Source organism: Malania oleifera, chromosome 3 (assembly GCF_029873635.1).
Source record: "Malania oleifera isolate guangnan ecotype guangnan chromosome 3, ASM2987363v1, whole genome shotgun sequence".
NCBI lineage: Eukaryota > Viridiplantae > Streptophyta > Magnoliopsida > Santalales > Ximeniaceae > Malania > Malania oleifera.
The window spans coordinates 2,314,101-2,340,694 of record NC_080419.1 but is presented as its reverse complement, the minus strand read 5'-3'; the positions used below and the strand labels follow the sequence as shown (position 1 = coordinate 2,340,694).

Below are 26,594 nucleotides of genomic sequence, written 5' to 3'. Positions count from 1 at the left end.
ATTAACTCAATAAAACAAATTAAAATTTGATTATCAATTAAAACTCGCTTACAAATTTAGTAAGTAGTAGTGAATTTTTTTTTACTCCTCAGGTTTGAAGGTTATTGCTAGAAGAAGGATAATTTTTAACTTTGTACTCCCACTCCCTCGCCTCCCCCTCCAATTCTTTTTGAATTTAAAATCTAAAATTAAATTAGCAAAATAATGTTTCTTAAAAATTTAGGGGTATGGAAAACGCACAATGTATGATGGCTGTTTAAAAGAAAAAAAGGAAGAGTAAAATCGCGGTCTCAAAGCACGTTTTCTCGCCAAATCCAAACAAGAAAAAGCTCACCATCACCATCACTGTTCTCTATTTCCGACAACTGGAGAACCCAGCGATTGATCGTATCTCTCTCGCGCCGTCGTACCCCTTCTCTGAACCTTAACTTGCAGAAACTCAAGAAGTGAAAAAGGAAAAAACACTCAAAGAAGTAAAAAGAACGCAAGAAAGAGGGAGAAAATGGTGAAGGTACGGATGAACACGGCCGATGTGGCCGCTGAGGTAAAGTGCTTGCGAAGATTAATCGGCATGCGCTGTGCCAACGTCTACGATCTCTCTCCCAAGGTACTGCGTTTCTTCTTCTTCATCAAAAACCCTAATTCATTCGAGCTTCTTGATCAATAAAATGAGAAAATGTTGTGGTGATTCGGATTTTTAGGTGTTGCTCCTGAATTTAATTGTTTCTGTTTAATTTGCAGACGTACGTGTTCAAGCTTATGAATAGCAGTGGAATGACCGAGTCTGGGGAGAGCGAGAAGGTTTTGCTGTTGATGGAAAGTGGTGTCCGATTGCACACCACTGCTTATGTTCGGTACCAATCACTGTCCTCTTTTTTGGGGTGCTGTATAAATTAGGAAAACATGAAAAAAAAAGAAATTAACGTGTAATTATTGTTTATTAAGTTAGGTGTAACACATGTGCAAGATGAGATAAGGGAAACTGGTTAACATAATGTAAACTGAACAACAGTGTAATGAGGATGAATGATTTAGTCTTTGTTAGAGGCTATATGAGTGTGAGGAGTAGACCTAGAATAATTTGGACCTGGATAGTGAGTGCAGACTTCACAGTACTCCAAGTTATATTTTTTCCTTTGCAAATTGTACATACTTTTTTGGAATAAGAAAATGCATTTCATTTATAAAACGTATAGTAGAAATTGTTTTGTCAAGACTCATACTTTCTGCTGTAGGGATAAAAGTAACACCCCATCTGGGTTTACTCTCAAATTAAGAAAGCATATACGCACAAGAAGGCTTGAAGATGTGCGGCAGCTTGGTTATGATCGGGTACAGATATATCCTTGTCCTGAAATTGTGCAAATTCTTTATTGGATGATTATGGTTTAACATTATGTATTTATGTTGTATTATGTTGTTTTTAGATAATTCTCTTTCAGTTTGGATTGGGTGCTAATGCGCATTATGTTATACTGGAGTTGTATGCCCAAGGAAACATACTCCTTACAGATTCTGATTTCATGGTCATGACTCTTCTTCGATCACATAGGTTTGTGATTCCCATTCAGTGTTTTATTCTATATCCTTTCACTAAGTAACAATACAAACTCGTGTATTAATTATACGCATACTTGCGGACAGGCATGTATTGCAGGAGGGCAGACACATTTTGCAGTAGCATAAGTGTATTTGTATATATTTTAAGTGTTCTTTCATTTTCCATTTATTGGGTATAACAGCTGAAGGCACAACGAAGAATGAATACTTATTTGCATATTTATGTATATTTATGAGGACCTATTTTTTTTCATTTTCCTTTTAGCCGGTATAAGAACTCTACGTGCAATTGAATCACTACTGAATGCTGGAAGATGTATTTATCTGCTTTATTTATTTTACACGAAGGTGAAAAAGTATATGTTTATTTGTGGTTGCATTTGTTAAATCACCACTTGACCTGAGTGCTTCAGCTGGTAATTGTGGGTCAACACTGAGCCTTTTATACTGGTTATTGAAATAAGATAACTTTTAACAAATGAAGAGGGCAATAACAATTAAACCTATAGAACAAATAAGAAATTATACTGATTATGGAAATAAGATAACTTTTAACAAATGAGGAGGGCAATAACAATTAAAACTTTGACCTCTTGGCAACCATGGTTCTCTTACTGTGTTAGATCACCACTTTGACCAAAAAGCTTAAGATGTCAAGTTGTGGGCAAACAATGTCTTTCAAGCCTTTCTGCCTAGGTAGGTGGAATAGTGTGGCTATTGCCTTGTTGCAAATGTATGATTATTAGCACTTAGTTACATGCTTTTTTCCTTTATATTTTTTGTAGTCACATTTTTTAGACTATTTTTCTCCCTTGTGGATAACTACTAGGAGCCTTTTGTTTTAGTATATCAAATCTTTTCCAAGAAACTTTTTAAAGTTTTCTGGCTTTAATCATAATAAATTTGGAAGTTTGATTAAATATGTAAAATCCATATTTATAGGGATGATGATAAAGGATTAGCAATCATGTCACGTCATCACTATCCAATTGACATTTGTCGTGTTTTTGAGCGGACAACTGGTGCAAAGTTGGAGGCAGCCCTTACTTCTCAAAATTCAACAGATAATAATGAAATGAATGAGGTTAAGGAAGCTGGAAGTAATGCACTGGATATAGTTAAAGAAATGCAGGGTAGCAAGAAAAGTGGAAAGTCTTCTGAGTCGGGTAGAAATACTAATGATGGTGCCCGTGCCAAGCAATTCACGTTGAAGATTATTCTTGGGGAGGCACTGGGTTATGGACCTGCACTTTCGGAGCATATTATATTGGACGCTGGTCTGGTTCCAAGTACAAAACTCACCAAAGATATCAAAATAGATGATGATACAATTCAGATTTTGGTCCAAGCAGTTGCAAAGTTTGAGGACTGGCTGGAGGATGTTATATCAGGTGATAGAGTTCCTGAAGGATACATTTTAATGCAGAACAAAAATTTTGGGCGGAAGGAATGCGCCAAATCTCAGCCAGGAATTGTTGACCAGGTCACTTTTATAGTTCTACGTGTTCTTTTTTCTTTATATGCAGTAGACTGGGCATGAATGTTCTTCTCCTTTTGGTATGATGCATTTTTCACCCATTTGTGAATGTGTGCAAAAAGAAAATATTGTAATTTGATTACTCTTATTAATTGTATGCTTCCTTCTCTGCAGATCTATGATGAATTCTGCCCTATACTATTGAACCAGTTCAAATCAAGGGAGTCTGTGAAGTTTGAGACATTTGATGCAGCATTGGATGAGTTCTACAGTAAAATTGAGAGTCAACGGTCAGAACAACAGCAAAAGGCAAAAGAGGGCACTGCCATGCAGAAACTAAATAAAATTCGCAATGATCAGGTTTGCACTTTTGTAGTTGTTAGTTCTCAGGAGTTACGTAGGGTTCCCTGTGCAGCTAATTTGCTGCTTGCTTGTCCATTAAATTCCAGTCAATTATTTTTAATAGAAAAAGAAATATATAAAGATAGATAAAAAGAGAGACCTACAAGCTAGATTACAAGCTAGGAGAGGACAAGAGATCCTCAAAGAAAAAAATTTAAAGAAAAGAAAAAGAAAGTAAAAAGAAACTAAAAAAAGAAAAATCCACTCTAATTAATAAAATCCCTCTTTAAACCCTTCCCTTCATAATTAATAGAGCTTTGAAGTCTTGCCATTTCGCATTGACTTTTATTCGCATTTCTCTTTTCAACTAAACTTCATTCCCTACACGATCCTTTAGACACAAACCCGTTTCATCCAAAAGATTTTTAGCACCTCCATCCTGCACATTAACCTCCTTCCCAGGAATAGGTAACAGCCCATCCCTACATTGATTAGTCACAGCCAAATCTACACCCAAATCCACCTTCTCAAAATTACTAATATCCTCCAAACCTTCTAGCGGAGCAGGAGGCACATAGGAAAGATGCCCAAGTGTGTCAAAAGAGTCAGAGACGTAATCCATTTTCCCACTAATGTCATCCAACAAAAGACCACTAGCACAAGAAAAATTGCTATCGAACCCATTGTCCTCGTCTGAGATATCCCCACACTTTTTTCCTCTTGAAAATGATTTCTTCCTTTGTCAGAACTAGACTTGGAACAATTCTGAGATTCCTATAGCATAAAACTTTCTTGCCTCATCTTTTTTTAAAAACTTACTCCATTTATGTTTGAATTCATACAATTATTAACAAGTAAACCTTTCTTACTTCCCCTTCCTTCCAAGTTGTACGACATTTGTACACCGTTATGTACTTAGCCATTTCACACTCTTTTGCATCATTTGTTTTACCAGAGATGACCAGAAGAACTCATCTCCTGTGTATGCGAACAATGAGCAAAGCATTCTCAAATGTGTCTACGAGAGATTCTGGTCTCTTGATTCAATAAAACAACAAAACCAACCCTTAAGTCTCACTAAATGGGGTCGGTTATATGAATCATTTTCTGCTAATTTATGCGATCATGGACCATTTCTTTTGACCGATTTAGGGATATTAAATTCTAACTCACTATCTTCTCCCAAGTTATTTTAGGTCTACCCCTACCCCTTCTATTGCCCCCACAATAACTAACTCACTCTTCCTCACCGGCGCACTATGTGGCTTATGTTGTAAGTGTTCATACCATCTGAGTTGTCCCTCCCTTATCTTATCTTCTATAGGAGTTACACCAACCTACGTTGCAAGTGTCCATACCATCTGAGTTGTCCCTCCCTTATCTTATCTTCTATGGGAGCTACACCTAACTTACTGCTAATATATTCATTCCTTAATTTATCTTTCAATATTATATCACTCATCCATCTAAGCATTCTCATCTCGATAACTTTTACTTTTTGGATATTTTGTTTTTTCGTCACCTAACATTCTGATCCACATAGCATAACAAGTCTTATAGCTATCCATGATCTTAAATTTCCATGAAATTGTTTCATTGAAATTTTTGATTTCCATCACCCTCGAAATCGAAAAGGCAGCCGATTTCTGTCTTGCATAATTTCCGTTGAAATCTCAACGAATCATCTGAAATTTATCGAAATCTTGAATTTTAGTGAAACTTGTCAAAATTTTAACTATATGATGAAATTTCATCAGAATTCAAATGAGAAATTTAGTAGCGAAGTGAAATTTCTATCTTAATTATTGTATTTATTTTATCGAAACAAAAGATTATTACAAGTGCTTTTGAAATTATATGAAAAAATAAAGTTACAATAACATTTTATTTAACCATTCATGTCTAAACTATCATTATTTGTAAACTAAATAATATTTAAATGATTTATGAATTTCATTTGTATTAACTGGATATGTTTAATGTACATTATCTTACAAATATGTTTGATACACATGCTATTTTACAAGTTTTCCACCTCCTACAAAACATAGATGTATTTAATTTGTAATATATTAGTCCTAAAACTTATATTATTATGTTTGTTAACCATTTCTAAAGTTTCACAAAGAATTTCATACTTTATTACTAATTTCCGTTATTTTTTCAAATCGAAATTCGAAATTGACATCAAAATTGAAATTTCCATACTTTTTTAGTTTCGAAATTTGAGTCGAATTTGAAATTTAAGACCTTGTAGCTATCCTATAAAACTTCCCTTTTAATTTTAAGGGTATTCTACGATCGTAGAGCACACTTGAAGCACTTCTATATTTTACCCAATTTGGTTTAACTCTATGCATTACGTCATCTTCAATTTCTCATTCAGCTTGCATAATAGATCAAAGGTATCGAAATCTACAAGTGCTATTTATTTCTTCATCATCAAGTTTAACTTTGTCTCTAATATTCCTCCTATCATTACTAAAATTACATTTCATATATTCTGTCTTATTTCTACTTATCCTAAAGCCTCTAAAATTCCAAAGTTTCGCTCCATAATTCTAACTCAACCTTTACTCCGTCCCTAGTTTGATCAATTAATACAATATCATCTACAAACAACATATACCATGGAACCTCCTTTTGAATACTCTTAGTCAATTGGTCCATCACTAAAGTAAAATGATAAGGATTCAAAATAGATCCTTGATGTATACCTATGGTGATTGGAAATTCTCTAGTTTCTCCATCTGTAATCCTTACACTAGTCATTATTCCATTGTACATATCCTTAATGACATCAGTATATCTACTATATACACCTTTTTTTTTTTTCTAAAACCTACCATAGAACTTTCCTAGGTATCCTATCATATGCGTTCTTTAAGTCAATAAATATAATATGCAAGTCCCTCTTCTTTTCCCTCAACTTTTCCATTAATCTTTCTAAAAAATATACAGCTTCTGTGGTAGATCTCCTAGACATAAAGCCAAATTGATTTTCTGAGACATTCGTTTCTAACCTTAATCTTTGTTTAACTACCCTTTCCAATAGTTTCATCGTATGACTCATAAGTTTAATTCCACGATAGTCATTACAATTTTGAATATCTCCTTTATTTTTGTATTTAGGTATTAAAATGTTTTTCTTCCATTCATCTAACATTTTCTTAGTTTTTATAATTGTATTAAATAAATTGGTTAACCATATAATTCCGTTATCACCTAAGCATTTCCAAACTTCAATTGGGATGTTATCTGGTCCTATAGCTTTCCCATTTTTCATCTTTTTTAGTGCAAATTTAACTTCGTTAACTCTAATTTTGCAAATAAATCTCATATTTTTGGTCTTTTCCTCATTTGACAATTCTAAGTTTAAGTTTTTTATTTGGTTTTCATTAAACAACTTACTAAAGTAACTTCGCCATCTTTCTTTAATGTCTTCGTCCTTAACCAAGACAATATCATCCTCACTTTTTTTACATTTTACATTTCCTAATTCCTTACTCTTCCGTTCTCTAGCTTTAGCAAATTTAAATATATCTCTTTCCCCTTCTTTTGTATCTAATCTATCATACAAACTATTAAATGATTTGTATTTAGCTTCACTAACGGTTTTTTTTTGCATCTTTTCTCGTCTCCTTATACTTTTCAAAGTTATCACTGTTTCCACATTTTTGCCGTGTTTTATACCAAATTCTTTTTGTCTTTACGTTTTTTTGTACATCTTTATCCCACCACCAACTTTCTTTGCTATTCGAGAATCTTCCCCTTGATTAACCTAAAATCTCTTTTACTATATTTTTAATAGAGTTAGCTAATCTACTCCAAAGAGTATTTGTATTTATCCCATCCTCTATAGTCCAATCCCCATCTTTGATCATTTTATTTTTAAATTTTATTATATTTTCTCCATTTAGGTTCCACCACCTAGTTCTCTTACACTGGTTTATTTTATACATTTTCTTCCATTTTTTAATACATATATCTAACACTAAGATTCTATGTTGTGTGATTTGACTTTCACTTGGAATAACTTTACAATCCTTGCATGATAGACGATCTACCTTCCTAGTTAAAAAAATAAAAATAAAATCTATTTTACTTTTATTTTGTCCACTTTTAAAGGTTATTAAGTGTTCTTCTCTCTTATTAAAGCAAGAATTCATTATACTAAAATCATATGACATAGCGAAGTCTAAAATCATCTCCCCAGGCTCATTTTTGTCTCATTATACTAAAATCATATGTATCCTCTCATAATTTTTATTATCCCTTCCAATGTGTTCATCCAGATCTCCTCCTATAAATATTTTCTCAGTCCCTGGTATACCTTGTATAATACTATCCATATCTTTCCAAAATTATCTTTTTAAGATTTTCTGTTAAGCCGATTTGAGGAGCATAAGCACTAATGATATTTATTATCTCTTGTCCTAATACCATCTTGATTTTTATAATTTAGTTCCCTACTTTATTTACATCAACAATGCTATCTTTTACGTTTTTGTCTATAATAATTCCTACTCCATTCTTATGTTTTTCTTTTCCAGTGTACCAAAGTTTAAATCTTAATTTATCAATTTCTCTAGCTTTCTCCTCCACCCATTTAGTTTCTTGAAGGCAAATTATATTAATTCTTCTTTTGATCATTGTGTCCACAATTTCCATGCTTTTACCCGTAAGTGTCCTTATATTCCAAGTTGCTAATCCAATCCTAGTTTCCTGAGCTAATGTCTTTACCTGCCCACATCTTGAATGATGTAGGAACCCTCGCATATTTGATACCGTACCCGGGCGCCAACACGGAGCATCGCTTCGGGGTGATGACCTAGCCCACCCTCGCCCATTTTTTGCTACACCCGGGTGGTACAAGTGCAACGCGTCGCTCATAGGGGACGTCCCAACAAATATTCGGTAAGGATTCATATCATAGTGATCTGACAAATTTTACGCTGGCTGTTAGCTACCTACGCAACCTTCATCCTTTACCCGGGCTTGGGAGTGGCTGTATGTGAAAAATTTAGGACATTAAGTACATCACAGGCGGAGTTATTCTGGCCTCTTGATTGCAGGAGAAAATTCTTGTATCCAATGGGTTGCATCGCCTGCTCCTCCAGAGGATTTCCACCCATAACTCCTCCACTCCTGGACAAACAGCCTTGCTCTTCATAGCAATCAGTAGAATTCAGGCCTCCCCATTAGTTGGAACCACATGGAAACAAAACCTTTGATCCTTATTAGAAAATCTATCAACACCAAGGCTCTTACACCAACCTATTGGGCCTTATCAGCACTATTTACAGAGAGAAAAAAGCTCCCTTCATTATGCAGAGGATGTTTCACACCAACCTATTTTTATCATGAGAATGGGCAGTTGGAATGGCTGGTCCAATTTAGATAACAAAGGGCCTCCCCTTTTTTCAAGAATCTGGCGAACAACAAACAAATCTTCATCTCTTCTTCCTTCCCAACAGAAACCCTATCTGCCTCTACCAGTCTGCCATTCCCTTCAGTAAACCGAGCTACCTTTACTGACGGAGTCTTCATATCTGAGCAAGAACTAAAGGTTTCCAGCAGAGAACCCAGTTTCCTTTTATTGAAGATCACCCCCCTAGTGGATACATAGCCTGATCATTCCCTGTCATTGCACCCTCCCTCGGTGTCTGCTCATCTTAATTGCTTTCTTTCCCCTTGTTGATCTTCTCTCCTAACACCACCTGGCTCCACTGTCAATTGACTGGCTGGCTTCGCTTATTTTTACCATTACATTCAGGAGGGATCATCTTTGCCACCACATTTACGATGGATATCCCTTGCCACCTTGCAAAACCCTGTCACAAGGCTTTGCCACCTATCACCCTTCAAGCTCCCTGCGATGAACACTAAATATCTCTTCCCTTTGCACCCCAGACCTAACTCCAAAAACTTCCACACCTTCATTGGATGACTTTCTTTTTTGGATGTTAAAAGAAGAGTTTCATTAATAGATAAAGAATATACAGCCAGGAGAATAAGACATCTCCTTTACAGAGTCTGGAAAAATCTAGATAAATGCACAAGGAAAAAACTTGGAAAACTTAAAGAAAAAAAAGCAATTAAAACGTGCACAAATTAACAATCCAACCCATAACGACCCCCTTAAAATTCCCCTGCCCCACGCACCAAAGAGAAGCCAAATAATGTATCTCTTCCCAAACCAGCTAATGTGATGGCTTGTTCCCTAGAAGAATACGCACATTACACTCCACCTCAACCCCCAAAATACTGCAAAGAAAGCACGTTTCCAGAGTGCTGCCCTTTCCTTCCTGCCAAAAAACCAACAAAGGAAATTTCCAAAAAGTCCTTGATATGAATTGACATCCAATATCAAAAATTACCCTCTTGTATGCTTCCAAATCTCCTTCTCATCCAAATGAAGCTCAATAAGCCATCAGAGAACAAGTAGGCAGCATCATTGGGAAATCTCACCTGCCTAGTACTTGAATTATTGTGTTCGACAATGAAGGTATAGGGAATCTTCCCTACTTTGTCTAATCTCAGATTGAAGGTCTTTCCTTTTGATATAGATCGAGTGTTTGCTTATCTCTCTTGTCATAAATGAACGAAACCATCGTGCAAAACCTCGAGAGAGAGGAAGGAAACTTTTGCAAGAGAGAGAGAGAGAGAGAGAGAGACAGACAGACATTGAGATTTCTCCTTACTTTTATCACCACCTAATAAAACTACTTGTCCTCCAGGATTAGACAGCTACAAGCCCATCTTGTCCATCAGTTGTTGAGCTTCTAAATCCTTCCCATTAATCTCCACCACAGGAGGTAATGATAATGGGTGAAATATCATCCCTAATTTGATCACTCTCCCGCTCCATTACATTCGAGTCAAATACACTTTGCACACACATCATTATCTAAGAGTTTAATTACCCTTTTACTTAGTCTTTGACATTCATACCAATTTTTCTTCATTAGAATTTTAGTGCTTGTTTTACCATAGAGTGTTATGTAATGTCATTAGTTATTTGTGTAAATTTACTCATTTGCCTTTCTGGTCTACATACTTTCAACACTCATTATTAATTTTATTAAGATCTTCACCAAAGTCTAGAGAGTAAAATTTGAAATTGTTTTCAATGGCCCCCCAAATATGGGGCAGGGGCATGAGAACCAGTCAATTAAATGATTTTTAAGAGAGATAATGATTAGTGTTATAGTATAAAATTACCTTTATAAAGGCAAGCCATAGAATTGGTGGGCATTGACTGCTTTTAGAGATCTGTGTTCACATAGAGCAGGAAAGGACTGAATTCTGCTTTTGCATGCAGTGCTAAGGTCCTGTTTGTGAAGCATTCATGAAAAAAAGTAAAGAAGCTTATGGATCATGATGTTGTCCAGCATGTGTTTTAGTCATAATCTGAGGCTTAGGGTCCTCCTGTTTGTTGGAGTCCACTTAGAATATTCCACCATCATTTTAAAAAAAAATTATTTATTGGTATCTAATTTTGATGTTTGAATATTTCAATTTTGAGCTGTAGGAAAATCGTGTGCATGCACTGAAGAAAGAAGTTGATCACTGTGTTAAAATGGCGGAGTTGATAGAATATAACTTAGAAGAAGTTGATGCTGCTATATTAGCTGTTCGTGTAGCACTTGCAAATGGCATGAATTGGGAGGATCTTGCCCAAATGGTGAAAGAAGAGAGAAAATCTGGAAATCCTGTTGCTGGTCTCATTGACAAGCTCCATCTTGACAGAAATTGCATGACACTTCTGCTGAGCAACAATCTTGATGAGATGGATGATGATGAAAAGACACTTCCTGTTGATAAGGTACTGCTTGAGGATATGAACTGGGATTTTCTTGCTTTCCTTCCCCCATTCTCAGTATCTGCTTTAGATCAACATAGAGCTTTTGGTTATCTGCATACTCCATTGAATTCTAATTAATAATTTCTATGCACTTGTTTGATTTACTCACTTTCATAGACTTGTATATTTACGTTCATAATTCATGCTGATACATGAATCTGTGCTTCCTGTGTTTATGTGGTCTTTGCCAAGGATTTGAGACAATGATAAGGTGACTCTGCGAGAAACAATGATTATGATGGCACCATTCAGAAACTTATGATTGATATAGTTGGAGATTGTTGTATTGCTATAATCAGATTTTCTTTTTAGGATTTTGTTTTAAGTTATTTGTAGAATCAGCAGTTGAAGCGTTTTGTTCTGCCAGATGCTTCCTAAGTTCAAAGTTAAACTCACAATATGTAAAATGTAACACTGGTGTATGGGTCTTGGGGAAGGCAAGATGTACGTAGTAATATCTCCATGCTTGGTGAGACTGTTTCCGTGATTGAAACTCTGACCTTCCCAATTGGATTTGACACCCTTACCATTGAGTCAAGCTTGCCCTCATATAATCAAACAAAAAATAATAATAATATGATAAACCTTATACTTTCATGGTTTATATTTTTGTATCATTGGATTTTTCATTTTTTTAGGTTGAAGTTGATTTGGCGCTTTCAGCACATGCTAATGCTCGGCGTTGGTACGAACTGAAGAAAAAACAAGAGAGTAAACAGGAAAAGACTATCACAGCTCATGAAAAAGCGTTCAAAGCTGCCGAGAGAAAGAGTCGTCTTCAGCTTTCACAGGTATATGCAAATTGTGGTGATATTTTCCTCCATCTGTTTTGTGGCCATGCATATATCAGTCATTGTGGAATATTATTCTGCTCATTCTTGATTTTCTTTGGGACATATCTTATTCTCCCTCGTAAATTCTTTCCCTATCAATGAAATTTATTTTGTTATCGAAAAAAAAAAAAATCTGCTCATTCTTGGATTATTTAACCTGTGATATTTTAGACACGCATTTAAATAGTTAGAAGCTAAAATTTTTGGATAATGATGTGACATTCATGAAGTCAAAAGTGTACACTTCTATGAAGGTGCTGTGCTTCATGGAGTCCATTTGGCACATCACAGTTGGGAGGCATTTACATGTCTAACATGACAACCTGCACTTCCTGGATGTGTTTAAATTCTTAAATAACTTGTATCTATGAGTTCTAAAGGAATACGAATTCTGTCCCATGTTGCATTGACATGGGCACATGTATTTCAATGCATTGTTCATGTGCTGGCTGTCTGAAACTTAGTAATTATTTTAAAATTTTGAATGTGTTTGGATTGCACGAGGCATGTGTTGAAGGGTTCTTGAAAGTGTTTTGGAATCCAATGTGCTTCCAGCATGGACATGACTTCTTATGGATGTGTAATGCTTACTTAGAACAACCATTATATTGGTCGCTTTCTTTCTTATTGTCCTTTTTCTTTAATTAAGCTTCAATGAGTTGCTATTTTTTTGTTTTTAGTGCCTGTGTTCTTCCCATTTTTTAACCTATCGATTCACAGGAAAAGTCGGTTGCCACAATTTCACATATGCGCAAGGTTCACTGGTTTGAAAAATTCAACTGGTTCATCAGCAGTGAGAATTATTTGATCATCAGTGGACGTGATGCTCAACAAAATGAGATGATAGTCAAGCGGTACATGTCAAAAGGAGATCTGTAAGTAAATATTATTGTTATCTTCTTCTGGTGGAACACCATTTTTTTCTTTTTAAATTTACCTTGCAGTTCAATGTATTAAATGGCATATTTAAGCAATAGAAAAACTTTGTTGGCTAAATGTATCAATGTATTTGAATGTAATCTTCAAATGTGCTCTCAATGCTCCTTTTAATAGCTGCCTTCTCCCTTCCTATGATTTAACTATTTCTTCTTCAATACGAAAGGCTTTTCTTACGACTTTCTGGTAATATATTCCTTGTATTGGTTTTACTTTTTTCAACTTGATCATGTGTCATGAAGGGTATTTACTACGCAGTTCATCAAGCATGTCCCCCTTCCCCATCCCAAAGTTGGGGGTGGGGGTTGGGTTTGGGAAAGGGATTGGATGAAATAGACACCCTGTTGGCCATAGGGCAGGCAGCCCAACCAGCTCAGTGAATAGATGGGCAAGGCTAGGCCAAACTTTATGTCTGTTGCAATCTCAGGTTGGGCTTCGGTAACAAAATTTTAGGCCTGGCATGGCCCGCCTGATCCTCCTCTCTCTTAACTAATGTAATTTTATTGTGATGTATTGATTTCTAAGATATGTATTTAGTAATGACTTTGATAATTCACACATTTTTTTTTTTTTTTTTTATATTTTTGGGGCCATGCCTTGGCTCCATGATATGAATTGGATGAGCATGATGGTATTTCTCTGCTCATTATGGTTGCTGTGAATCATTATTTGATATAGGAATGGGGAGACTCAATATCCCTTCTGTGTCCTTTTTTGGTACCTATGACGTTTGTATTTTCTTGCAAATCTATATATCCCTTTCTTCATTATGATGCCTGGTGGCATTGCTGATTGTTTTGTGGAACAGATATGTCCACGCAGATCTTCACGGAGCTTCAAGTACTGTAATCAAGAACCACAAGCCTGAATACCCAATACCCCCTCTTACTTTAAACCAAGCAGGGTGTTTCACAGTGCGTTGTTCATCTTCTTACATGCTTTTCATGTGTTAGTTTTTGTATCATAGCAAGTTTAACAATTTGAATGGATGTTTTATGCTTTATTATATAAATTTGTTCTACGATTTAGGTTTGCCACAGCCAGGCATGGGACTCAAAGATTGTCACTAGTGCTTGGTGGGTCTATCCTAACCAAGTTAGTAAAACAGCGCCTACAGGGGAATACCTTACAGCAGGCAGTTTCATGATCCGTGGGAAGAAAAATTTTCTTCCACCACACCCTCTTATTATGGGATTTGGGGTGTTGTTTCGATTGGATGAGAGCTCCTTGGGATCTCATTTAAATGAAAGGAGGGTAAGAGGTGAGGAGGAAGTCATAAATCATGTTGAAGAAAGTGGGTCTCTTAAAGAAATATCTGATTCTGATTCTGATTCTGAGAAAGAGGTTACAGATGAAAATTTTCAAAATGATCTGCAAAGCAGTTTGGATGTACCAACAAAAAATCATGAACCTGCATTAGAGGGCTTGTATGAAGTTGCATCTACTCAAAATGGGTTTGCTATCTCCAATCCAAAAGCTCTCAATTCACATGAAATCACTACCAATGACATAAATGCCCTAGATGGCATTAGTGTGGAGAATATATCAGATATTTCTGAAAGAGCTGTTGTTTCTGTCAATACACAACTTGAGGATCTAATTGATAGAGCTCTTGGGATTGGATCTGCGGCTGGGTCTTGTAACAAGTATGGGGTTGAAACTTCGCAAGTTGATGTCACTGAAGAACAAGTTCATGAAGAGAGAAAAGCTACAGTGAGGGAGAAGCCATATATCTCAAAAGCTGAAAGAAGAAAACTAAAAAAAGGCCAGAAAAGCAGTAATGTAGATGGTACTGTTGATCATGGAAAAGAAGTAGAAGATACTGGTGGTTCTGTCAGTCTGTCTGACAAAAATGTTCAAAATTCTAGATCAGGTGGAGGAAAAATCAGCCGTGGGCAAAGGAGTAAACTCAAGAAGATAAAGGAGAAGTATGCAGATCAGGATGAGGAAGAGAGGAATATTCGTATGGCATTACTAGCTGTGAGTACCATAACTTTCATTGTTTACCCTATTAATGTTTCCAGGATGAGTAAGAAAGCTTGCTTCTACTCTTTCTTAAATGGTTGTTCTTTTCTTTGTTTGTTTGAGCCAGTGTCTTGCATATAAATTATAAATGCTGCAATTAGTTTACCCCTGCCTTTCCCATCAAGGGGAAAAGATCTTGCCAGGTAAATCCCAATGAGTGAACTGACGGAGCCCCAACTTGTGTGTGTGTGTGAGTTTTTTTTTTTTTAAATGTTTTTAGACTTTTTTGTTTTAAGCCATGGGAATCCTCAAAACCTGTAGGGCCTGTTTAGTGCAGAGCAGTTTTCATCTTCCATTTTAATTTTCCAAAAAATTAGAAAATATTGAGCTAATTTTTCATTTTACAACATTTGTATGAAATAAATGAACAAACAATAAAAAAATTTGGCTTTATTTGCCTATGGAAATAGTTGTATTTTCCATTTCTATTTTTTTAAATAATTACAAAATATCACCTTGTTTTCCAATTTTCCAAATTTATATAGGAAAGTTGGAAAATACCTTTTTATTATTTCTAGTTCTTACTTTGTGTATGTGAGCATGGAAGTTGGATCTTAGACTTTAACTAGTATTGATTATGTATTAAGTTTCTTCCAAATCCACACGATTCTAAATTTAAGCCTTAAAATTCATGGTCCCAAATACAACCTTATATAATATTTAAAAAATTGTAAAGCAAGATGGTTTTTTGTAATTATTATGAAACCTAGAAATAAAAAATAAAAAATTGTTTTGCACATTTAAACGAACTCTTTATTTTTAACCTTTTTAATATGAATCTTGAAAACTAAAAAATAAGCTAAATTAAAAAAAAAAAAAATAGAAAATAGAAAATGCTTTCCACAACTAAATGGTCCCTTAGCGTCCAAGTATGACAGCCCAGCTAATGGGAGAATGCTGTATACTTACTATACTTATTTAAGTTCTAATTTTTCACTTGTCATACTTCATTATTTACATCAACATCAACATTATAGTGAGTTTTTTTTAGCCTATGATCCTTTTTCAAAAATATAATGGAATTAGGAGTATGTGTGTGTGTGTGTATATTTTTTATATTTTGCTTGGTGTTAGTCTGTGAAAGTTGATGCCCAATTTGAATCTCCTGCATCCTGCATCCTGCCATTATATTTAAACTATTTGAGGGCTGTAGTATTTTCCCGAAGAAAATATAATAATGAGATCATGATTTATTTGGTGAGAAACATACGCCATGTTGCTGTGATCCATACATCACTTTAATGATGAGTTTATATTTTCAACATTTACAGTCTGCTGGAAAAGTACAGAAGAATGATGCAGAGTCACAAAATGACAATGCAGCGACAACCAAGGCGACAAAACCTGTTTCCAGTATGTTCCAAAGTTTAATTAGTTGAAGATACTGATTTAATTTATTTTACATCAGATTTAATCTCAAATTTGAATGTTTGATTATTTCTCTATACAAAATGGTTATTTGATGGTGGTTAGTAATGTGTTGGTGTTGCTAGTTTCATCAATTATATCCAGTCTCACACTCATTGCTTTCTCAAGTGTTGACTGGAGTGCTTCTGTCTGTTTTGAGGTTGTTCAAGCTGGGTTATTATTGTTATCCTTATTATCACTAATATCTCTAATGTTCTGTTTTGTATGTAAGCTCTTAGAATCAAGTTTGTCTATTTGTATTTGTTGTACATGTATACATAATTTTGTGCAGGTTTTGATGAAATGAACTTGAACAGTAGAATGAGCATTATGCAAGATGTTTGTTTTATTCAAAGTGATTTTTTCCTTAAAATTTCTGGCAGGCCCTGAGGATGCTCCAAAAATATGTTATAAATGTAAAAAGGCGGGTCATCTTTCTCGAGACTGTCAAGAACATCCAGTTGAATCTGTGCATAGTTATGCAAATGGCAAGTCTGAAGATAATACTCCTGCAGGATTGGATGACAATGATACTGAGATGGATAGAGTGGCCATGGAAGAAGATGACATTCATGAGATAGGTGAAGAAGAGAAAGGAAAATTAAATGACATGGATTACTTGACTGGAAATCCACTGCCCAATGATATTCTTTTATATGCTGTGCCTGTCTGTGGTCCCTATACTGCTTTGCAAACCTATAAATACCGTGTGAAGATAATCCCTGGCACTGCAAAGAAAGGCAAAGGTATCTAAATAATTGTTTTAAATGTAAAATAATCTTGTTTTTGTGAATTAAAATTCCCCTTTTACTTTTTGGCCTAATATAAACATGCATTGTTTTTGTGCGCACATGCTTCTTCCCAGACAAGTTTGATCAAGGTTATTGTTATGTATGTCTTTTAGTATTATTATTATCGAGTGTGTTAGTATGTTAATTAGTGAGAGTTAGTAAGGTTATTATTGTCATTAGAATGTATTTAAATTTGTATTATAAATAGAGGGAGAGACCTATCTTATAGTTAGTTCATTCATTTTTAATCAAATCTTAACATGGTATCAGAGCATGATCCTATAAAAAAACCCTATTTCCCTTGGCCGTTGCCGGAAAACACCATTCCCGCAACTGTTCTTCCCTAATCCACCTCCATACCATACTAAATCACAAAACCAACCATACACCCATAATCAGACCACCCTGACAACCCACCCCACAAAACCCCATTGTCGGGAGGGCACTCCACGTGCCCCCACGCGCAGGCCAAATTCCGGCAGGGCCTATCCCACATGCTGGCGCGTGAGTGCAGTTCTGGCCATTTTTTTCTTTTCTTCTTCTGCCATGCTTCGATTCCTTCTTTAGACTATATTATCAAGCTATTAGGCCATTTTATTGGTTAAAAAATTCAACCTTTTTCGATCATGCACTCGCGGTATTCCATTAATTTCTGTTCAGGGTTTGTGAAGGCTTCCTTGTGATCTTTTGGGAGCCATGGCTGCATTCGTATGTTCAGTTGTGAGGCTGTGGCAGTGCTATATCCGTTAGTGAGTTGTTCTCCTCATCCGTGGTTGTGTTGGTGCTTCACATGGTTTGTGATTGTTCCGATTATTGATTGTTCTTCTTGTTTTTGGTGTGGTTGCTGATTTGTGAGTGCTGTGGCAACACTATATCCACCGGTGAGTTGTTCACCTCGTCCGTTGTTGTGTCGGTGCTTTACATAGTTTGTGATTGTTCCTATTAATTTTGATTGTTCTTCTTGTTTTTGGTGTGATTGCTGATTTGTGAGTGTTGGGATGGAATCTATGAATCCCAAAAATTTATTTCCTACATCATTGCCGCAAATAACGACTCAAAAGTTGGATGGAAAGAACTATGTTCAATGGTATAAAGTTGTTCGAATTTATTCAGTAGGATTAGGGAAATCTGACCACTTCCTCCAATCTGATTCCTTTGAAGAGAAGAGAAAATGTATATGGGTTCAAGAAGATGCCTTGATTGTTTCCTTTTTTTATGGGATTTGATGGAACCACAGATTGCATGGATGTGTATGCATCTAGATATGTGCAAGGAGATTTGGGATTATGTCAAACTTCTACACTCCAGTAAGATTGCATGTATGTATGAGTTATCTTAGGAGTACGTTAAGTTACAAAAAAGAGATAGGAGTATTGCAGATTATTTTGGAGAGATGAAGCGTATTCATGAGGAGCTTAATGTCGTACAGCTTATAATTGCCGATGTTTGTGAGATGCAGAAGCAAAGGAAGCAAATGTCAGTTCTTAGTGTTCTAGCAAGCTTGAGACCTGAGTTTGAGGTAGTTTGGTCCCAGACACTTAGTAGTGTCGAGCTGCCATCATTTGCTGATGTTTATTCTCATGTCCTTCATGCTTCCTTTAGCATGCATTTTCCTACTCATGCATCTAGCTCTAAGAGGACAACCTTTACTACATAGAGTGATTCTAGTTCTCTACCAAACAACCGCAAAAGTTATCGCGGTGGTTCAATTAGTTGTAGTGGTAGAGACGGATGAGGCAGAGGTAGTCCTTGCAAGTGCACTCATTGTGGACAGAATGATCATGGTATTAAGCAGTGTTAGGATCTCCATGGCAGACCTTCATGTGTTGCCAATGAAGCAACCATTGACTTCAAACCTTTAGGGGTAGCCAATGCAGCCACCACTGACTCCTCACCTTTGGGGTTGAGTGGGGGGCAACATACTGTCTCTATGTCAGGAGAAGAGTATTCCAAGTTCCAACAATATCAAGCATCACAAGAAGCTTCTTTTCCCATTGCATCTCTTGCCCAAATAGGTAAATCACATAGTATGCCTGTCATCCAGTACTTCTTATCCTAGTCCTTGGGTCATAGACTCCGTTGCCACTGATCATATCACAGGTATACCTACCTTTTTCTCCACTCTTCTATGTCCTACAAATTTACCTTCTGTTACTGTTGTTGATGGAAATGCTATAGCAGTAAAGGGAATTGGGACTTTAAATCCCACTTCTTCTATTTCTTTTCCTTCGGTTTCATATATTTCCAAATTTCCTTTCAATCTTATGTCCGTTAGAAAAATTTCTAAATCCATGAATTTTTCAGTGACATTCTTTCCTAATTTTGTGGTTATTCATGGTTTGAAGACGAGGAAGATGATTGGCGGAGGGCGTGAAGTTGGTGGACTCTATCACTTTGAGCCGCTATCTCCTTCTACCGCCCACACTACTGCTGCCACACCTTTCCAAATTCGTTGTCGCTTGGGTCATCCTTCATTGGAAAAGTTAAAATGTCTTGTTCCTAGTTTGAGTTCTGTGTCTAGTCTTGGTTGTGAGTATTGTTAGTTGGGAAAGCACCATTGTGTTTCTTTTGCTTCTCAAGTCAATAAACGAGTTGCAAGCCCTTTTATGTTAGTTCATTCAGATCTACGAGGTCTTAGTAGGGTCGTGTCTAAGTTGGGTTTTCGGTACTTTGTAACCTTTGTGGATGATTATTCAAGAATGACTTGGTTATATTTAATAAAAGATCGTTTGAGTTATTTCACGTATTTTGTGCCTTTTGTTCCAAGATAAAGGCTCAATTTGGTTTGCCAGTTCGAATACTTCGAAGTGATAATGCTAAAGAGTTTTTTAGTGCACAATTCACTACTTATATGACACAGTTTGGTATTATTCATCAATCATCTTGTGCCCACACTCAACAAAATGGGGTTGCAGAGCTGAAAAATAGACATCTTCTTGAAATCACTTGCACTTTACTTTATCAAATACTTGTTTCTAAAGTGTTTTGGAGTGATGCTATACTTATTGCTTGTTATCTGATCAACAAAATGTCATCCTTTGTTCTTAATGGTAAAATTCCCTATTCCATTCTCTTTCCTAATTCACCTTTATTTTCTCTTTCTCTTTGTATATTTGGGAGTGTGTGTTCTTCAACTAACTCTTGGGGTGGATAAATTGGATCCTCGTGCTATAAAATGTGTCTTTCTGGGCTACTTGTATACTCAAAAAGGATATGGTTGTTATAGTCCTGTGCTGCATCACTTTGTTTCTGTTGATGTCACCTTATTTGAGTCTACACCTTAACACACTGAGTCACTAAGCATTTCTTAGCTCAATAAGTCTCTTCCTTTGCCTAATCTTCAAGATTCTACAATTCTGTCCTTGCCCAACCAACCATGCGAGTCTCTATGTAGTTCGTGTCCTTCTCATCACCTTGATCATCCTAATTTGCAGGCATATTCACGACGGAAGCTCCAAGGAAGAGAGTCCCCTCTGGCTTCTACTACCACGCCTTTGGTTTCCTCGTCTAATGATCACACTTCCCATGATGTTGATCCTCCTATTGTTGTTCGGAAAGGTGAACACATATGTACTTAACACCCCATTTCCAACTATGTTTCTTATGACTATTTATCACCCTCCTATTATTTTTTTGTCACTACTTCGTCATCTACAACCCTTCCTAAATCTATTTTGAAAGCCTTAGCCCATTCAGGGTGGAGGGATGATATGGTTGAAGAGATGAATGCTTTACATGACAATGGTACTTGGGACTTGGTACCTCTTCATCCGGACAAGTCTGTAGTTGGTTGTCGCTGGGTTTACACTGTGAAAGTCAACCCTGATGGTTCTGTGGCTTGTCTAAAGGCTCATCTTGTTGATAAAGGATACACTCAGGTGTATGGTCTGGATTATTCTGATGCTTTTTCTCTGGTTGTGAAACTTGCATCAGTACGTCTGTTCATCTCCTTGGCTACTACTTGTTACTGGTCTTTGCATTAGTTAGATGAGAAAAAATGTCTTCTTGCATGGTGACCTTGAGGGGGAGGTTCATATGGAGCAACCACCTAGGTTTGCTGCTCAGGGGGAGTCAGGATTAGTGTGTTGGCTCAATAAGGTTTTATATGGTTTAAAACAGTCTCCCAAAATATGGTTTTCGTTGTTTCAATGCTATAGTACTTGAGTTTGGTCTTCAATGGTGTGTTGTGGATCATTCTGTGTTTAATTGTCATACTTCATCGAGTAGGATCCTTGTTTATATGGATGATATTTTTATTGCAGATAATGATGATAATGGTATTCGATATCTCAAATTTTTTCAATAGACTAAGTTTCAGATCAAAGATTTGGGACCATTGAAATACTTCTTGGGTATAGAAGTATCGAGATCTCGTATTGGAATTGTTGTGTCACAAAGGAAGTATGTTCTTAATCTGTTATATGAAACTGGCTTGTGGGATCTAAACCAGTTGATACACCCATGGATCCTAACAGCAAGTTAATTCCAGATATGGGTGATTTACTACCTAATCCTGGACAATACCAGAGACTTGTTAGGAAGTTGAATTATCTCACAGTCACTCGGTCGGATATATCTTTTGCAACTAGTGTTGTGAGTCAATTTCATGATTCTCTAAGGACAAGTCATTGGGATGCAGTAATTCACATCTTGAGATATCTCAAAGGTGTACCTAGGAGGGGTCTTTTATATTGTGATTAGGGTCACACTTAAATCCATGGATATACAGATGCAAATTAGGTGATCTCCTTTCGATTGGAGATCCACCATTGGGGTACTGTATCTTGGTTGGTGGTAATTTGGTTTCTTGGAAAAGTAAGAAACAAACTAGGGTGGCAAGGTTAAGTGCTGAATTATAAAATAGAGCTGACTCACACTACCTGTGAACATATCTAGTTGAAGAACATGATGGAACAATTGGGTTTTCTGCATTCTCAGTCTTTGAAGTTGATGTATGATAATCAAATTGCTCTTCGTATTGCCTCCAATCCGGTCTTTCATGAGCGGACAAAGCACATTGAAGCTGATTGCCATTTTGTTTGGGAGAAACTTGTGTAGAAGCTCATTACAACCGCTAATGTGAAGTTGGATGTGCAGCTTGCTGATTTTGTTTACCAGAGCATTTGGGGTGCTTGTGTTAGATTCATTTATAACATGCTAGGAGCTTATGACATTTATGCTCTAGCTTGAGGGGGAGTGTTAGAGGTTATATATGTCTTTTAGTATTATGATTATTTTGTATGTTAGTGTGTTAATTAGTGAGAGTCAGTAAGGGTATTATTGTTATTAGAATGTATTTAAATTTGTGCTATAAATAGAGGGAGAGACCTATCTTCAAGTTAGGTCATTCCTTTTTAATCAAATCTTAACAGTTATAAATACTGTATCAATAAGCATATCCTCGTTTTAAAAAAAGTAAAAATGGGGTGATTACTGTTTATTTTTTAAAATTTTAAAATATAAATAAATTTGATTTTATAAAGAAGTGATATTTTCTTATATTCAGGGTTACTAGTATCGACCAATACAGCATGAGAGATGCTACTGACAGGTTTATAATCAGAATAGTTTGTACAGGCCAATGCTGATATTTACAACCATGAGTTTTGATGGCCCCCATTTTGCCATTTTGGTTCACGAAATATTTTTTTCCTTCCTTTTTCTCTCTTCTTCTTCCCGGTTGGGGTTAGGAGGAGGATGTTTGGTTCGGTTGGGAAGGCACTATTTCCTGGTCCTCATTATTAATTGTAGCTCATTGTTTTTAGCTGCTCACATGTAGATTTGACTTTATTATTATTATTTTTAAATGTTTCTTTTGGGCAGCTGCAAAATCTGCGATGAATTTGTTCAGTCACATGCCGGAAGCAACACATAGGGAGAAGGAATTGATGAAAGCATGCACAGATCCTGAGCTGGTTGCGGCGATTATTGGTAATGTGAAGATAACGGCGGCGGGTCTTACCCAACTGAAGCAGAAGCAGAAGAAAGGCAAGAAGGCCAGCAAAAATGAAAGCTAGTCAACTTAGAGGTAACCATGTCTCATATCCATTGCTTAGTAATTTATACACACTTGTACATAATATTTGATAATCCTCATGGGGACAGTTTTAGGTGCAGCCTTGTAGTTTTTTTGGGTCAAGTGAGTGTAATAACTAGCGTTAATTGTATAGGTTGCCAAGAAGCTTGTAGTTCTGAGTGTACTTTTGACTGAGATTTTTGCATGGTTAAATGCTCTGATCATTTACATGTTTGTGAACAGAACAATTCTAACTGAGGATTGATTGAGTGGATCATGCCTTGTTTCGTCTAGGTCCAATTTCATTGGATGAAGACTTTTTTTTAATGGTTAATTTAAATGAAAAAAAAAATTCTTAGAAAACAAGTAATCCTTAACTTTTTCTTTCTTTGCTTGGAAAGCACATCCTTCTCTAATGCAGATAAATAAGAATATTGTTTCCATTAAGTAGGCTCCTCTAGGTCGGGTTTTCGTAGCTCTCACGGTAATCCTTCTATGTTTATTTTTCAAATCCAGTCTCTTGTTATTTATATTTTGATTTACATCGATAATATTGTCATCATTGTGTCGTCTTTTTCTTTTGAGATGATGAATTATTGTTGCTTGTACGATGAACAAATTTGTTCGTGGTTTAGATAATCTCCACTATTCCATGGCTCTAAAAGTTTTCCTCATTTGCACTGCAGGACGTTATTCTTTTGTGCAAAAGATATATTTGCTTCACTTTTTAAGCAGAACGAATATGCATATAGTGAAAGTGAAGGTCCAAATCCAATTTTAGTTCAAAACTAAAACCAGACTTTGCATATAGATTTTAGTACAAAATAGTTGAGGCAGTTTACATTTTATAAATAGGGGGAGTTTTGATTGCATAATTTGAAGTAAGAAAAAGAGTGGAGATTGAATTCATGTTGAAGTGTTGGACCCTTCTTTATCGAGACCATAAATGGAAAATGCATGCATACAGATATGGGCTGACCGGCCAATTGAGACTGATAAACATTTCATGCGCTCTTTTACCCCCATTTTTCTTCTAGTAGCCCAGCTATAGCTTAGTAAATTAAAGGCAGCCAGCCTTGTGGAACCCAAGCTTCTTCCCTCCAACATCAAAGATCACATCCAACTAATGCATTTCTGTTTCTGGCAAAAGCGAGATACACACTTCCCCTGTTAAACCAAACTAAGATTCTAGAGATGTCAACGTCTCTTCCCACACTGCCTCGGAAGAATAGGCCAATATTGATATACTAGCATTTGCATAGGTCATAGCACATATCCGTTACTATCGTTCGTTTTTTAGCCCTTGGGTATTTTGTTATTTCGTTCTGGAAAGCTAATGGAAGGACAACATAAGTTGGTGGCAGTAGCCAAGTGAGGATGTTCCAAAGGTCTGTAATTGTGTTTGTCATAATGTTAGTGCACTCATATGTAGTTTTTCTCCGCCAACACTTATTTTTGTTATCAAGTCAACAACATAGTAATATGGCATATTCTTATAATTATGAAAAACATGTAAATTTTGTTGAATTACAATTCGGATCAGTAAGACTAAGAGAGCGTTGTATTTTTTTTGAGCAGTTTGTGACACTAGAGATAGCCTGCTTAAACCAAGTCTGAGCAACCTATTGTTCTACCAAAGGATTCATTGTTGTCTTTGCCACACCCAAATAGGAAAAAAACTAATCAAATCGGCTTTGTTAGTGTTAGCTTAGTTTTCCCATATTCATCGTAGCAACTGCAAGTTGAAATGATCTTTTTGAAAATAAGTATATCAGATAATTGAAACAATGATGAGTTGCAGGAAATGTTTAAATAAGGCGAGGACTTGAGGATTTGGTTCTATTTGGTCGAAACTGTTTGATTAGCATGGCAAGCATAAGTCCATTTGATGTCACTTCCAATGTTGAGACCCAGAATGAAAACATACTCCATTGTTTCCAGTTAATCCAGATTTGGTGGGGAGGGTGATTGTTGAACCCTTGAGGATTTGTCTTTGGCTCGAGTAAAGTAAGTTCACTCGAGATTGATCTTGGGCGAGAATTCGATGATGAGTTAAAAGAGTAGTAGGAGCATTCACGTTGTCTTGGTACTCTTGAAAGCATGGTCCAAACCTGTAGCGCTCTTTTTGTGTCTAAACTAAATGTTTCAAAGAATTATTTTGGAAAAAATTGTTCTTGTATACACTTGTAATAAAATATACTTCATTAGAAATAATAAACGATTTGCGTACTTAGTAAGTTTTAGCTTCGCTCTTCTCATTTTTTCAATTCTAGTTACATTTATTCCATGATATTCATTTTCTTTTTTAGAGATTATATAGAATTCAACTTAGAAAATACATTTAAAAGTAAAATGAAAGAGTCTTGAGCATTCTTCAAGTTTTGCCTAACTCTAAATCCTTAAAAATACCCTTCAAGCTTAATTTGTCCATTTCATGAATTCATTAATAACATATGCATCACAGTTAAGATAAAAGTAATTAGTTCTTAAATAGTTTATTATCATAAAAATTAGGTCATCAAACCTTGGGGCTAATTGAAAGTGTACTAACACAAATTTGGGATTGTATATGAATAGGTTTCTATAACTATTAGGTTTGTATTTACAAAGCTACAATTCAGGAGCTAAAGTAGAATTTCAAAAATTATAATAAAAAAATTTGCTCTCTAATGGTTGGCTAAGTGCTTATATGCGTAAACAACTTTTTGATCTAAATTAAACTAACTCTTCACAATTTCGAACTTCTACATGGAATATTAAGATTGTAATATTTTTAAATCTTCCAACAAATTAAAGCAACAATTCTTTTGATTAGAACAAACACCGTGTATTTATCCTACAAAGTCAGTATGTTATTGCATTGCTTACCAAAAAAATTAGTAATTTACTATCGCAAGGACGTTTACACAAAAAGAAAGAAAACAAATTTAAAAAAAAAAACCTAAATCAGCCGTTAAATATGAATATGCTGATGTACATTTTGAAATTGAGGAATTGGTTTTAATTAAACTAGACCCTAAATAGAAAAGGGATGAAACATTTTGAATTATAATATGTTCCAAATTATACTTATCTCATTCTCTCAAAAACTTGGCACTTTGACACACCACACGTAAATGAAATTAATAAGTATTTTATTAATTATTTGTTATTTTAATTTTAAATTAAAATTTAAAATGACATTTGTATTTAACTATCTTGTAGAAGGTTATGACTAATCCAAAAAATGCATTAATCTATTTAAACCAAGTTGCAATTAAGGCATGGAAAACTCACTCAAAGGCCCTCTTTTTTACTATAATTTAAGATTTTTTAACTATTAATTTGTTGTAGAAGTTAT

General features: G+C 35.6%; 1 protein-coding gene across 1 annotated transcript; it reads left to right on the top strand.

Annotated features, from left to right (window-relative positions):
• The first annotated feature begins 227 nt into the window (after positions 1-227).
• LOC131151707 (uncharacterized) lies at positions 228-23,531 on the top strand. Its single transcript, XM_058103084.1, has 14 exons — positions 228-607; positions 742-854; positions 1,236-1,332; positions 1,428-1,552; positions 2,503-3,043; positions 3,212-3,397; positions 10,914-11,207; positions 11,885-12,037; positions 12,800-12,954; positions 13,824-13,929; positions 14,045-14,995; positions 16,312-16,393; positions 16,831-17,193; positions 23,062-23,531. Exons 1-14 carry the CDS (start codon positions 503-505, stop codon positions 23,253-23,255), a joined length of 3,465 nt encoding a protein of 1,154 aa, XP_057959067.1. The 5' UTR covers positions 228-502; the 3' UTR covers positions 23,256-23,531.
• The last annotated feature ends 3,063 nt before the right edge of the window (positions 23,532-26,594 follow it).